This window comes from Asterias amurensis, chromosome 15 (genome assembly GCF_032118995.1).
Source record: "Asterias amurensis chromosome 15, ASM3211899v1".
NCBI classification, from domain to species: Eukaryota; Metazoa; Echinodermata; class Asteroidea; order Forcipulatida; family Asteriidae; genus Asterias; species Asterias amurensis.
In genome coordinates, this window is record NC_092662.1 from 15720011 (window position 1) to 15734510 (window position 14500).

At 37.5% G+C, this 14500-nt stretch overlaps 1 protein-coding gene across 5 annotated transcripts in view; it reads right to left on the reverse strand.

The window, feature by feature from the left end:
- Nucleotides 1-2988: 2988 nt before the first annotated feature.
- The window catches only part of LOC139947950 (short transient receptor potential channel 4-like), a 162963-nt gene continuing 151451 nt past the window's right edge, over nt 2989-14500 (reverse strand). For all 5 annotated transcript variants that reach the window (XM_071945833.1, XM_071945830.1, XM_071945832.1 and 2 more), the window contains 6 exons: nt 13698-13834; nt 11913-12679; nt 11003-11201; nt 9950-10126; nt 8866-8910; nt 2989-8415 (listed from right to left, as the gene is read on the reverse strand). In XM_071945833.1, the coding sequence (XP_071801934.1) occupies nt 7741-8415; nt 8866-8910; nt 9950-10126; nt 11003-11201; nt 11913-12679; nt 13698-13834 (2000 nt within the window). In that variant the 3' untranslated portion in view covers nt 2989-7740. The remainder of the gene's footprint in view (nt 8416-8865; nt 8911-9949; nt 10127-11002; nt 11202-11912; nt 12680-13697; nt 13835-14500) is intronic.

Genomic DNA, 14500 nt, shown 5'->3' on the forward strand with positions numbered 1-14500 from the left:
TGCGCAAACTCCAACTATTGAATGAGGTGCATGATGGTCTAGCTAGCGATCAAAAACTGACAGATTGTTCTAATTAAAGAAAACCACACAGTTCTATTTTGCAAAATCTGGTAGCTTTGGTTTAGATAATGAATGCCTAATGCAAACTAGCCCCACTTGTGTGAATCCTTGGCCACACAAGTGGGGCTAAATGCAAACCAGATGTACTTTGAAGTTGTAAAAAAAAAAAAACACACAAAAAACAACTCGAGGCACTACATCTTGCTCAATATTGATCCAAAAAGATGGATCTATAGTCAGTGGTCTATGACTAATTAGCAAGTTCTACATATACTGCTCCACCCCGCCACTTGTTGTGCACTTGTACAGTTTATAATTGATTGAAAAGCCTCTGTCTATTGTTAAACGCTACTGCACAGTCCGTGGAACACCTGCTGATATGAACTTGACATGTGGCCCTTGTATTTATTTTAGTATAGAGACGGGGGCCGGGGGCTGCTCTGTGTCGACTAGGGACTGTTCGAAATGAAACCGTGTGTTTGTTGGGAAAGCTTTGGAGTTTACAAACTTCATTATGCATGTTATGGTAAATGATTCAGTGCAAGTCTTGTCTTGCTGTAATCCGTAAACTTCATTCAATGCTAAGATAACTGTCATTATAAAAAGAAACACTAAATGTAATCGTTTTACCATTTCTAATCTCATGAAAGTTGGCTTTCCATCTCGCACAACAGGAAATGTTGATAAAAAACAAACTGCACTGGTTAGGGTGGACGGCCACATCTTTGGAAAAACATCCAACTGTGTTGACATATGTTGTGTCCTAAATCAACATTTCTGCATAAAAAATACATCATATGATTGGTTGCTTTGTTTCCAACAAACTGAACACTTTTTCTGAAATTATTGTTAGTGTAACATTGTTATAAATTGTGGCTTTTTTTGCTTTGCAGTTATTTGCTTCCCAAAGTTTTTCAGCCTTAGATGACAAAAACAACAACAATGTAACAATACATGTAGTTCACTCTACGACCATCAAGGGATAAAGACGGGGTACCAGACATTGATTTCACTGGTTCCAGCCTAATTTCACTGGTTCCAATTGTTTTCCAGCATTATTTTTTTGCACTATGAATTATATATTTTTATGTAGGGTTGATATAAAGGTTTAAAAAACAAAAAAACAATGATGGGATTCGGAATATTATAAATGTATATTAAATTAACCACAATTTTTGAACACAAATTTGATGGGGAACTTTACTGTGCATATCTAAATGTCTTAAATGTTGTAATTGTGTTATATAAAGCATAGAGAATTATACAACAATTACCTACTTCCCCATATCAAAAAAATGGAACGGTCAATGAACTGTCAGCGAATCATTTTCATTCTTGCAACAAGCAAAGACTTTGGTAGAAACCGAAGGCTAACTTACAAAAGTTTTAATTGGTCAAGAAGCGCATTCCACAGGTGTGCATCCTCGGGTGAGCAGACGATAACGAGTATTTTCTTCTTTCGACACGTGGTCAAAAATAATGTAAAAGAAAAGACAACACTAACGGAGTAATGTGTGCTGCTTTTGTCTTTTTATGTTCAAAACACGAGGAATTTGTCATGAGGAGTTTGTCATGGAACATGGAGCATATGATTCTAGGAGGTAGAGATTTTATACCGCAAATTCGGAACGGAAACAGCCAAGGAAATTACATGAATTTCGAGAAAATATTAAGGTAGGACTCTTCTCAAATAATTATTATAGTGCCATGCGAATGCACAGTGCCGCCAGGTGTCCAGCAATTTCTCATGTAGACGTCAAGTTGTTGTTGTATTTTTGTGCAGTAAATTAGCCTGCCTGCAGCCTGGCTCTGGCCTGTTTCATCTTTGAGAATACAATGCCATTTTTATTATGCAAAGGGCACTTCCTTTGGAAAACCTCAAGTTTTGGGAAACTTTGAAACATGGCCTCCGTGTAGAAATTATTATAAATCTTCCAGTCCCGAACTGGACCCTTCCAGCGCACGAGTACTATTGTCTTGCAGTGGGCGGTGTACATTTTCAAGGAACATGTCAAGCACAAAATTATACAGTGCACTAGCAAACAGCGTTTCTGAATTAAAGGAAAATTGCATGCATACATACAGGTACAATATGTGATTACAGCAAAATGTAGAGGTGGAAGGAATGCCAGTAGTTAGGAGATAAACTTTGGTTAAAAAGGGTCGTGTTATTGTTCATCCTGTGGAAACACAACATAGTACGAACCTGTCAAAAGATTGAGCAAACCGCGAGAGGGCGATGTTCATCTTAAACGGTAATGTTTTTGAGGGTGCATTCCACCAAAAAAACGGAGAAAGCTGAGAGTCGGCCTCATCAATATTGTGTAGGCCCTCAAATTATTATTCTATTATAGACAAATTTGAGGGACAAAAAAAATTAAACAGTTGAAAAATTGTGCGTAGGGTTGTTGACTCCCAACTCAAGGACATTTTTGTGACAAAGGCCCCCCAAAAATGGTCCCATCCAAATTGCTGCTCGGACGTTTTGAAAAATACACAGTTGGTTATTTTTAGTTGGGGGGGAGAAACTCGACGGGCCCAGGGGGAATTGAGCAGAGGAGTCAATGAATAGTTCCCCCTTTACTGTAAGAAGCTGTGAGCTGGTATTTTTCATATATTTTTGAATATTAGCAGTTTGCATTGTATGCTATAGGAGTGTATTTTTAGTGGGGTGCACCATGTAGAGGCCAACTATGGAAGATAATGTAAAAGACCAGACTGATAAAGAAGTCTGTTAAATACATTAGTATGCTAATGTATTTCAACTTCTGGTTGGCCACGTACACTCATAAATCAGTTAATTAAAAACACGACACACACTTAAAAAAAACACACTTTACAAAATACATAAAGCAAAGTCTTCCATTGTAAGAAGCATTACATTTCCATAAATATTTAATACAATATTTATTCGAATAATTGCTTAGATAATGTGTGGAGTTGTTCAGACCCATTACATAATATTTAGAAAAACAACCTTTATCCACTACTTATTGTACAATTCGTTTACAGTTTTTATAATCAAAACAGTTAATAATAAATCTTAAAACAAAAAATAAATAAAAACAAAATGAAGGTATTAGAAAGAAGTACCCAAGAAGTTTATTGATATACTCCTGTAAGCTAAAGAAAAATTATGGGATATTTTTGCTATAGGAAAAGCGAAGTTTTAGGTGTTTCCTCAAACTCTAGATCCTTTACACTGTCTCTGCACCACGAACTAAACCGAACCCGCGGCATGTTACCATGGCAACGTACTAGACATCCTTCCAACCAACCACAGTCTTCAATTGTTATCTATTTACAAATAAGATGTGAAATGTAATAATTATGGGCAGAGGAAAAACCCTTTCTATAAATGGTGGTCTGTCGGTCAACAACTTTTATTATCATTTTGTCAGTAAACGTTCAGAGGAACGTCTACGATCATGCATATGCTTAAACATCTTGAAGATGCCGGAAAATGACTGAGTATATTTTTGTCTTGAAGACTGCCCACTTAAAGGGAATGTACACTATTGGTAATTGTCAAAGACCAGTCTTCTCACTTGGTGTATCCCAACATAAGCATAAAATAACAAGCCTGTGGAAGTCTGAGCTAAATTGGAGTATATTTACCAAACGTGTACCTTCCCTTTAAAGAGTTGCGGAGATGCATATTTTTTTGTCGATAATGTTATCTTACTGGCTTTCATCATTGTACATTAGTCGTGATGGAATACCTAAATGTATTGTTGTATTAGATGAGAGTTTATCGAAGAAGACAAAAAAGAAACTACACAGAACTTTTTCTTTGGGAATCAATAGGTTTTGAGATTTAATTTCATTTTCGTTGAAGAGTTTTGATGTGTCAGAGTCAGCGTGATCACTTAAGTTAAAATAATAAGTTTTCTTGACTTTCTTGAGATTTGTAGGACCATAATTCACATGTATGTGCAACCATTCACTGTCACATACCGTCTTTTGGTCAACTAAAGCCAATGTAAATTCTTCTTTATTGTGCAGGCCTGAATGATGCAATATTTGATACGAAGAGCAGTATATAGGGTGAAAAAATAAGAAATAGAGATGACTATAGTTTACATATACTCACTTGTGAATGATTATTACTTAAAATGCCAAGTATTTTCAAATCGTACTGACGATTCGAAAAAGATACATCTCATTTTGATTAGAAATCGAAATGGTCAAGACCTCTTGCATTGAAGAGCCCTCGCTGCTCTCTTATAGGTTAGAGAAAGGAAACGCTCCAGCTATACGCGCGGCACGCAGATGAGCCAATGAGCATTCACCTTTTGACAACAAGTTGAGGGCGCTCCACTGTAGTGACGTCATATGCAAAATTTCGCAGCCTAAATGTTTGTTGGACAAATGGTATCCGATTCTTGGCCAGTTAAATAATAGATAGTGATTACATTTGTGTACCAAAATCATTGATTCATAACTTAACTTCCAAGAAAGTTGTCAATATTTTTTGTTGAAGTTGCGGTATTTTCTTCCTCCTTTAACAAACACACTATGTTGTCACGTGTCCACATTTTGTTTAAAATGTGAACCGTATCCGAGAGATGTTGACTAAGCGATTGTCTTCCTAAAAATAAATAAGTTAAATGCATCGTATGAACGCTATACACAAAACATAATACTTTGTTAAACATCTAGTTAAAAGTTATACAGACAGCTCTCTCCGTTAAAAGGACTATATGCTAATATCTCCACCCAACACAAAAAGTAAACTGCAATAAATTAGAAAATGTACTGTTAATTTAATTAAAACTGTAAATTAATTAATACTTTTTTTTCATTTTTGAATCGAAAATGCTGTTGCACATTTTAACGATGTAATTTCAAAAGCAATTTCTTGTATTTTTTTTTACAACTTTATATGCAAAAGTACATGAATCGAAGACTAGTTGATGACATAATCTAACGTAAGGACAATTTTGTTTAAACTCTGTGTGTGGAAGTTATTACTCGACCGGTTAGCCTGTGCTTAAAAATCCCCAATTCCATGTTTATTTCTCAAAACAGGGTTGAGAGATTTCAGACTAGTATCCGAAATCAGACTTTTTCTGTCTTCCTGGTGAAGTTGTAATTTTCTTCAGATACGGAGAAGTCATGCTGTTATGAACTATTCTCGAACTGGAGCTTCCTAGTGTACACATTATTCGAAGCACCTTAAAACCTTAAACTCGAGGGGGAGCCGAAAAGCGTACAAAGCGATCATTTCAAGATACCACCTAACATTTTGACCATAATAGTTTCAAATTTGACTCCATCACCCATTAATTAAAGATAAATTTAATTGGGGGCACCGAACTACATGTGTCAGAGGTTTACTTCAGATCAGAGACCATAACAAAAAAAACGCCAGGATTTGTTGGGCAGAATTTTACCTCTTTAAATATTTTGTTTTCTTTCTCTCCTTCACCTCTCACATTCTTAACAACATTCATCCACACATATATCTTGCAAATGCACCATTCACAGGTAAAATCCTATACCAACCGAGCCTTAAGTGAACAAAAAACATCTAAACAACTTTGACTACTGAAGTTAGTTTTTACACTGATATCGTGAATTGATTGCATCTGGGCCCAATTTCATAGAGCTGCTAAGCAGAAAAATTTGCTTAGCATGAAATTTCTTTCTTGATAAAAACAGGATTACCAACCGAATTTCCAATCGTTGCATATTGCTTGGTACTGGTATTCAGCTGTTGGTTGCTTATCCTGAAAATCATGTGGAAATTCGGTTGGTAATCCTGTTTTTATCAAGGAAGAAATTTCATGCTAAGCAAATTTTTGTGCTTAGCAGCTCTATGAAATTGGGCCCTGTATGTCAGACGTTGACAGAGTGAGCTAGCATTGTATAGAAACATGATGAGATTGTTACCAGTAGGCCTATCACACAACCTCGTATACACCTGCGACCGTGGACCTCCATTATGTCCCTCCAACTGTGGACCTTTCCATTCCCGAACCGTGGACCACTATTGTCACCATAACCTACTCACAGTAACATTCTTGTACCTCTCAACTTCTGACCCGTCCTTCACTCCTCTGACCCGTCCTTCACTCCTTCACTCAAAGGAAATGTTAATTACTAAAGTTTATCTTCTATAATAAAGCAACATCTATATAGATATTTAGATAACCAAATGAACAGAACCCATGTAAGAAAAACCGCCGAATGTAAAGCAATAACAACCATTAGAACTTTGCAATTAGAAAGCATTTACGGCGCTATCATATTTTGATATGTTTAGAGGATTGATGCACTTCTATATCATGTTTATAGGCATTTTATTCCAAGTCACTTGATTATGCAAGTTTTCAAAATTAAAAAACTCTCTATCTCGATCTCTCAACTCTCTCGTCCACTTTAGCATCTACCCCACACACTGACAATCTATAGTTAGAAACCTCCTCTAACTGCCTACATTATAGCCTGACAAAATGGCTGGAAAATTCGAATTCTGTGATTCTGTATTGTCTTTAAAGTACTGCAAAGGACTTGTGTTACTTAGGTAGTTTTTAAATACACAAGCAACACCGTTTTTATACTATTCCTACAAATCATTGAAATATTTATATATTTATTTATATTATGTATAACAAGTCTACATTAAATAGGTTTAGAATATCGACTCTAAAACTTGACGGATGGAGCAAATAAACAATTGAAACTTTATAAGACGAATTACAATCGCCGAACCGTCTCCGTAACTCGCTCAACACTTACGTCGGATTGAAGAGGTTTACCCCAAACTTGATAATGTATGAAAAACGTTCATCAAATAGTGAAAACCATTTCAACACGATGCAAACTTATAAAAGAACATCTTCGCGTATAGTGAATGAAAACTGTTCTGTACAAACCGGTGGACTTTCTCAATATGTTGTATATATACCTTGGAAGTGTTTGATCTGTGCACGCTATTTAACAGTTTCAGAAGAAGTGAATTCATTAATTTTAGGCAATATATGACGTTAGGTGTGACGTCATCACGGAGATGGATTCACTGCTTTACGAGCACACGAATTTCTTCAAACGCTTCCATTTACGTCTCCGTTTAAAATTAACGGGTATGCATACAGTTACGGTTTCTACTTGATTCGGTAGGAATTATTTTCAGTTTGTAAGATTTTTTTCAATAATGACAAGTTTCATCAGAACCTTTACAAAATGGTAAACAATGACATTTTATCTCACGATACTCTTTTACAGTCTTTATCTATGTTGAATGCCTGAAACAACCATCCAAGATTTTTTAGCATTTTTTTCTCAGCTTCTAACGAACGTTAAATTACAACATCTATAAACCAACACAAATCGGTTCTTCATAATTACAGGAATAACTCCTACAAACTACCAATAATTCAAACTACTCGTGTATATAGTAATAAGGAAGTAATAATTATAAATAGAATAGGCGTTATTGGGGAGCATGCGTTAAAACAAGATAATGTATAAATCTGTTAAAATTACAATTTCCTCATAATATTATTTAGACATACAAAATCTTAGCATGAATATAACCTAAATATATAAGGATGACCTTAATCTTGTTGACCAAGAGGCCATTTACTGCCACCTTGTTGTGCAGTAAGAAAGAGAAACAACTCCTCAAAAATGTCTCAAAACAAGCTGGTTAAAAATGAGGAGGAGAGGGTTTGGTCAGACCTTGGTGGCGCTTTCCAGCATGTTTTCAACAACGTCTTTATTATTGCGTGAAACACTTCCTATGTGATTTAAATGTGTGGCACTATGCCTTCGTCTTCGCCTACTGCTTCCCCTCTTTTTACTGCTGATGCTATTTCTTGGACTCCCCAATAGTGGCACTTCCGGATCCTCATCAATAAAGCGAATAGGTTCATACTTCTCCCATTCAGGGGGGTACATGTACGAGGCAATATTGGCTGGTAATGATGGCGACTTGGGCTTGTATCGGTTCTTAGATGAAGGTCCCTCCAACTCGCCAGTATCATACACTGGTGATGTGTTAAGATGTGAGTTTCTAGAATCCAACAAATCCTGAGAAGCGGCAGCACAAAGTTCCTCGCACCCTGATTTGACAGATTCCATACTGTCCGGTCGTGAAAGGGGTTTCTTGACGAACTCGTGCATCTTTTGGAACATCTCTGTACCGACGGTTGTATCTGGTGGTCCGCTAGCTATCCTGGTCTCCATGTCTTGCATCTTAGAGTCCATTCCTGAGAGGGCCTCGAACATCTCATACTTGAAGCCTGAGATGTCTTGCTTGATGCGGTTGACCCATTGCTCTTGGTTTCCTTCTTCGTCATCCCTCTTGGCATCGAAGATGTACCGCCTTACTAGCTTACCCATGATGTCCTGACAATCAGAAAATCATATAACATCAAATTGCATTTCAAAATAATATTTTTTTCTGGAGTATAAAATGTCCATCCCCCAAAATGTTCCTTTTTTAAGGATTCCCTTTTTTGAGTCGATTTAGAAGAAACTTTTTCCACATTGAAAAGCACTACAACAGTGGCAATTTCGTAGTGCAGGGGCGAGGAGGGGGCATTTTCCGATTCTTAGACTCTGGCAAATTTCATCCATATACTTAAAAAGTTGTTTTGTAAAAAGACAAAGACATTTACAAATCGTTCAAATTTGGTATATAAATATTTCAAATTATCTTGTGAACAAATATTTTTTGTGGGGGGTAACTCCATAATATTTGGACTGGAAGGAGAGGTCCAGTTGAGTCGTGCATAAAAAAAGAAATTCCACTTGGGGTAGTAAGAGCCAAAAGAAACCAACAAACTTGGAACTTACCCTATATTGCTTTTCTCGTTCCTCCATAAACGCTTTGTTTCTCTCCTAAAAATAAACACATGATAGAGGTTGTTACTGTTAATCGGTCATTTTTATAAACAATTTTGAGAACACTGATTTTTGAACCACAAACACTATTACTATAATGCCATGTGATTATAGTGCGCCCTTACCTAGAGATAAAAAGAATGTTGTTCATTTACCAATCCTGTGCGCTTTGTGCTAATGACGTCGTCAATGCATTGTCGAATTGATAAAAGCTAGTGGGATTGTCTGTACATTACTCCAGGGTAGTCTTGACTCAAGACATGACTATTAATATGATACTATATATTAATCTTGGGGGCGCTGTTTCAGCTCGTGTCGTCATATGCACAAGAGGTCTGGTCCAAATTTATGTGCTGCTTAATATAACGGTAAGCACATTTTCGTGCTTACTGTACAGAAAACAGGTGGTAAAGTATAAACGTATTTCAATGGTTAGCAAGAAAATCAGGCGGCCATTTTGTGCGTTGAACATTGTGTTGAAATGTTACATCATTCATTTTCGTGCAGTAATCACCGGAAGTTTAGCATGCCTTTTCGTGTGCTTGCGGTTAGCAGCGCTATGAAATGGAAATCGTATACACAGTTAGCACAGAAGCGGCCGTTATAAGCAGCTCTAAGAAATGTTGCCCTGGAAGCTTTGGCAGTGGACACTATTGGTAATTACTCAAAGTATTTTTTAGCATAAAACCCTATTGGTAACAAGTAATGGGGAGAGGTTAATAGTATAATTCATTCAATTCAATTCAAAAATGGTTTATTAAAACATTACATGTAAAGTAATTTTCCACGAGTTAATTTTGATTTCGAGACCTCAGATTTAGAATTTGAGGTCTCGAAATCAAGCATCTGAAAGCGCACAACTTCGTGTGACCAGGGTGTTGTTTCTTACATAGTTATCTCGCAACTTCGATGCTCAAATTTTCACAGGTAGGTTTGTTATTTGATGCATATAATGTTGAGATACACCAAGTGAGAAGACTTGGTAATTGTCTTTGACAATTACCAATAGTGTCCAGTGTCTTTAAAGTATAAGTACCTTCTTCTCCTGTCGAGACTGTGCTCCGTGTAACCTGTCCCAGATCCACTTACAGATGTACCCAAACGTCTTGGGTGTAGGGACGACGTTAAATGGGGGTGGTATGGTTCCTCGACCCTCGAAATACGTCATCCACAATTTAGATCTTGAGAATTTCCATTGTATCTCAGCATCTTCCTGTCAGTGTAACAATGTATGGTGGCTTTAAGGGGTCATCAACACTTTAAAAACAGTGTCACAATACATGTCTAGCATAAGTTTTGTAACAACTTTGTTTCACATAATACAACCGGTACCGTAAACATGTTAGATTCTTGTGTATGTTTGAATGCTATACAAACCATAGGAGCATGTGTCAAAAATGATAAACAAGTTGATCCCAACCATGTTTAAAAAGTGGGTACAACAGTTTTTTTATTTTTTTTATTTTTTTTTATATACTACAGTGTATGGGCTAAAAAGGGACATCTACACAACAGCCACACTGTCCTCCTTCAAACTATTCGTATGTTTGCGAATGTTTCATCCTGGACTTTGTGTGAAAGGTTTTCGAAAGGTTTCTTCTGTCTTTAATTTCCTGATAAAAATGCCCCCGGCTTCTTAGAGTATTGAGGATTTGTAGATGATACAGTCTGTTGTCGCTGTGAGTTTTTTTTTTTTTTTCGTTGTTTGTTTTCGGGCCGGCGTATTTGGCAGCTGATGCTAATCTGCGAGATTGCCGAACAATAAAACAGACCAGCCAATTTGGGGGTGGGTGGGTGTGTCCCCCCCAAGAAAAAAAGAAAACTTAAACCACAAAAACACAACAAAAACCTAAAAAAAACTACAAAACAAACCAACAACTCCAAAATCAAACAACACATAGGCAACACAACCCCCGATAGACAACTACAACGACAACGACAAACGACAGACGACAAACGACAAACGACAGACGACAAACGACAAACGACAAACGACAAACAACAAACGACAAACGACAAACGACAAACGACAAACGACAAACGACAAACGACAAACGACAAACGACAAACAAACCCATCCGAAACCTACCTCAATACGAGTATACGTGTTGCTCATCATAGCAATGAGTACATTCATCAAGACTACAATGGCAATGATGTGATAGACAGCGTATAGTCCCGTACCCACACCCTCTGTAAAGGTATGGTTCGCATGCCTCAGGTCCAGGATGTCCAGATCAGGAAGACCAAAAAGCGCCCAAAACAAAGTCCCCATTGTTTCTGGAAGACTGGATCAATAAAGAGGGGTTGTTTTAGTCATCTTAAAAGATATGCACTTCAGAAAAAATAAAAATAAAAGCTCTACCGACATAGCTCCACGAAATCTCTGGAATACTGGAACAATAAACAAATTTTGTTTAGTCATCTTAAAAGCTATAGGCATTTCAGAAATTCAGAAAATAACTCTACTGTCATAGAGGTATGATGATGAAACATAGGAAACAAAAAATGTGTACACAAGGACCAGAGGAGGAGCCAATGAGCAAAATAATTATTTTGAACTCTAGCAGAGGGCGCCCTACTCAAATGACGTCATACGCATAATTATTTATGAATGAACACAGAATCAAGAGCAACCTGATGTAATGATAGAATGTTGTTCATTCAATGACTGAAATAAATGAAGAAACATGTGCTGCAAGGCAGCTTACACTTGTCCCCTTTCTACAAATATTTTCTTCTTAAAAATAATTTTCCTAGTCATCTTTTACTTTGTATAATGTCAAAGTCATTGTCACCTCCGTTAATGCCACAGTCACCGTCATTGTTGTCATTCCAAAGGGAAACTCCCACCATGGAGTTTATTCCTCCATGCTCCACCCAAGTCACTGCTTTTCCTTTGTCATGTTAAACAGTCACGTCTTCAATACAATGTCACTCTACTTCGTTTCTAAAGGTCCATTATTATTTTAAAAGTGGAAAATAAAAGAACAACTTACGTGCTAAAATACATCCGACAAGACAGTTCATCCTCATTTGTACACATTTTGTGTTTAATGGTGGCGTAATACCCGTAAAGTTGATTCATACCAAGAGAAAAGGCGAATAGGACAAAGCAGAAAATGAGCATGAATTTGGTGATATCAAACATCATACCACCGAGTGATATTTGCATTGGCCCAACGTGGCGATTCATCACTGTGAGACTAATGGGCCGCAGGAAGCTCAGTACTTTAGCTATTGCAAACAGCCCTTCAGCGATCAGCATAGGATCGAATGAGTCCCAATTAACCCTGCCAGAACTGTTGGCGTTCATATATTCTGTTAGGGAGAAAATGCTGCCTCCACCGGCCCCTGAACCGGCCCTCCTTCGTTGCGAGTTACCCCCAGGTCTCGAGCCTCCCCCAATGTCCTCTACGTCCTGTTGGTTTTCGATAAACTCCGCCATTGTCTTGTTCATGTCTTCGACCATCGCATTGAGCATAATCAATCTCTCCTCAACCTCCTCGTCGTTTTGATCACGATCAGCTTTCAGATCTTCAATCTTAGACGAGATGGTCAAGATGGATTGATAGAGACGCTCCAAGTTCACGGGTTCTCCAGTGGTGGTGATGTCGGTACCGAGGGTTGTATTGTAAGGCATCTCGCCACTGGGTGTGCTAGTGGAGTCTTCATCGTCAGGTGGAAAGCTATAGTTATAGTTCATCATTGTGGAAAAGGGTATCTCGGTGGCATGTGCCATTTGTTCAGTCTTCCTGGTCTCAGCCTGTTAGACATAAACACAAACATAAGTTCAACACCCATACACAATTCAAGAAATGGATCCCCGTGGAGACATCTTTTGTTATTTCTATACCCCTACTTAAGTTTTCCCCTAGACTTTGCTGTCCCAATGGAGTCCTTTCATTTTTTTTCCATGTTTTGTTTTGTCCTTAGTCTCCAGAAGGTACCAAATAAAATAATGACATCCATGTAACATAAATAGCGCCCTCTGTTGGGACACCTCTTCAATTTTGCAGCCGTTGGCTTTATCTATTCTATTAAACACTTATCTTTTTATTAAGAGAAAGAGACCTTGGACTCCCCGGGTTAAATCCGAGTGCAGTTAAGCACTTGTTAGGCAAAGGTAGATTTTAGTATTTTTATCTTATGGTTTCAGGATCTCCTTTTTTTACAGAGGCTCTCGTATCGGTTGGTTTTCTCAGGAAATTGTATTAGAATATTCTTACTATTTTGACACATCAAGGTCCCTCCCCACCTTTTGGGATAACCGCATTTCCATCTTTAGACAAAAACATAACTTTCGTGCCCTATAAAGATCAGTTCATATTATTGATGATATCTTTAATTAACCTTTAAGATGGTTATGTGTGAAGTAGCATAAACTTTCGTGAACTTGTCAAAAAAAAGTAGGTGTCGCATGAACTGCACACTGAAAATCCGTTTATCTCAATAGACGGTGTAAGTCTCGCGCGGTATCCGAACACTGTGACTACTTTGGCCCCCCGTTCATTGCTTTAGATGTGATACACACTTTTGTTACCACTTATTTTAATGTACCACTTATTTTAATGATAAGTTGATCATTATTGTTTGACTCGTTTCTTTTGCAAGTGTGGTGGACCCCCCCCCCCCACCCCCCCATTATGAAACCTGTATGGCCGTGCGGTCTTCTATTTTATTCTGAGGGGATTTAAACCAGCGACCGGTCGGTGCGTGAAAAAAAAAGTCGAAAAAAAATCGACCCTTTTAGTCCGATGAAGTTGATGTCTTCGAAGACTTACCTGTACGTAAACTACCACCCTCAGAGCGATTGAGGCCCAATAGAGAGAGAGGGTCAGGAAATCCAGTATATTCCACCGGTCTTTGAGATATCTTGAACCATAGTACCATAGTTCTTTTATCTCGGCCCAAGTTAAACCTGAAACCCAAAAGAAAACAGTTCAATTCATCTCGACTTTAGACAAATTAATGACCAAACCATTGGAGTTGAGCTGGACCTTACAGTTTGGGAATGTCAAAAAATACTAGGCTTGTTAAGTGGATTTTGTTCTCGCTGAGACTCGGATTGAATATCCACCTCTATGTGAAATGTGTAAAGGGTTTGGGTACTTTTTGTCTTACACAAAACAAATGTCCACAGATTTATATTAATCTTAAGCAGTTTAATAGATAATGATGGTAGAAAGGTTACCTTGCAAATATTACTTGCTGAGGTGCTGTACTTTTTGAGATATTAGTGAAAAATATTTTAATAATAAAAAAAAATCTTCGGCTTTACGTGACTCTCTCCTGAAAACATTTTTCTCTGTGATTTTTACTTTTTCTGAAACACTTGACGCCTAATGAAGCTGAAACTTTTACAGGTAAATTATATCACATGGATCTATTTTCACAGTCGGTAGGGATTAATTTTATGTCATGGCCAAAAACTTGACCTACAATTTGTTATAAACCCTTTAAGCATATTGGCCATCCTACATGTGTTTTACTTGTCATCTTTTTACACAAAGAAGGTCAACTTACTTTACGTTTTCTTTCTTTTTCGAGTGGCAAATGCTAATGCGACATTTGTTCAACTCAATTC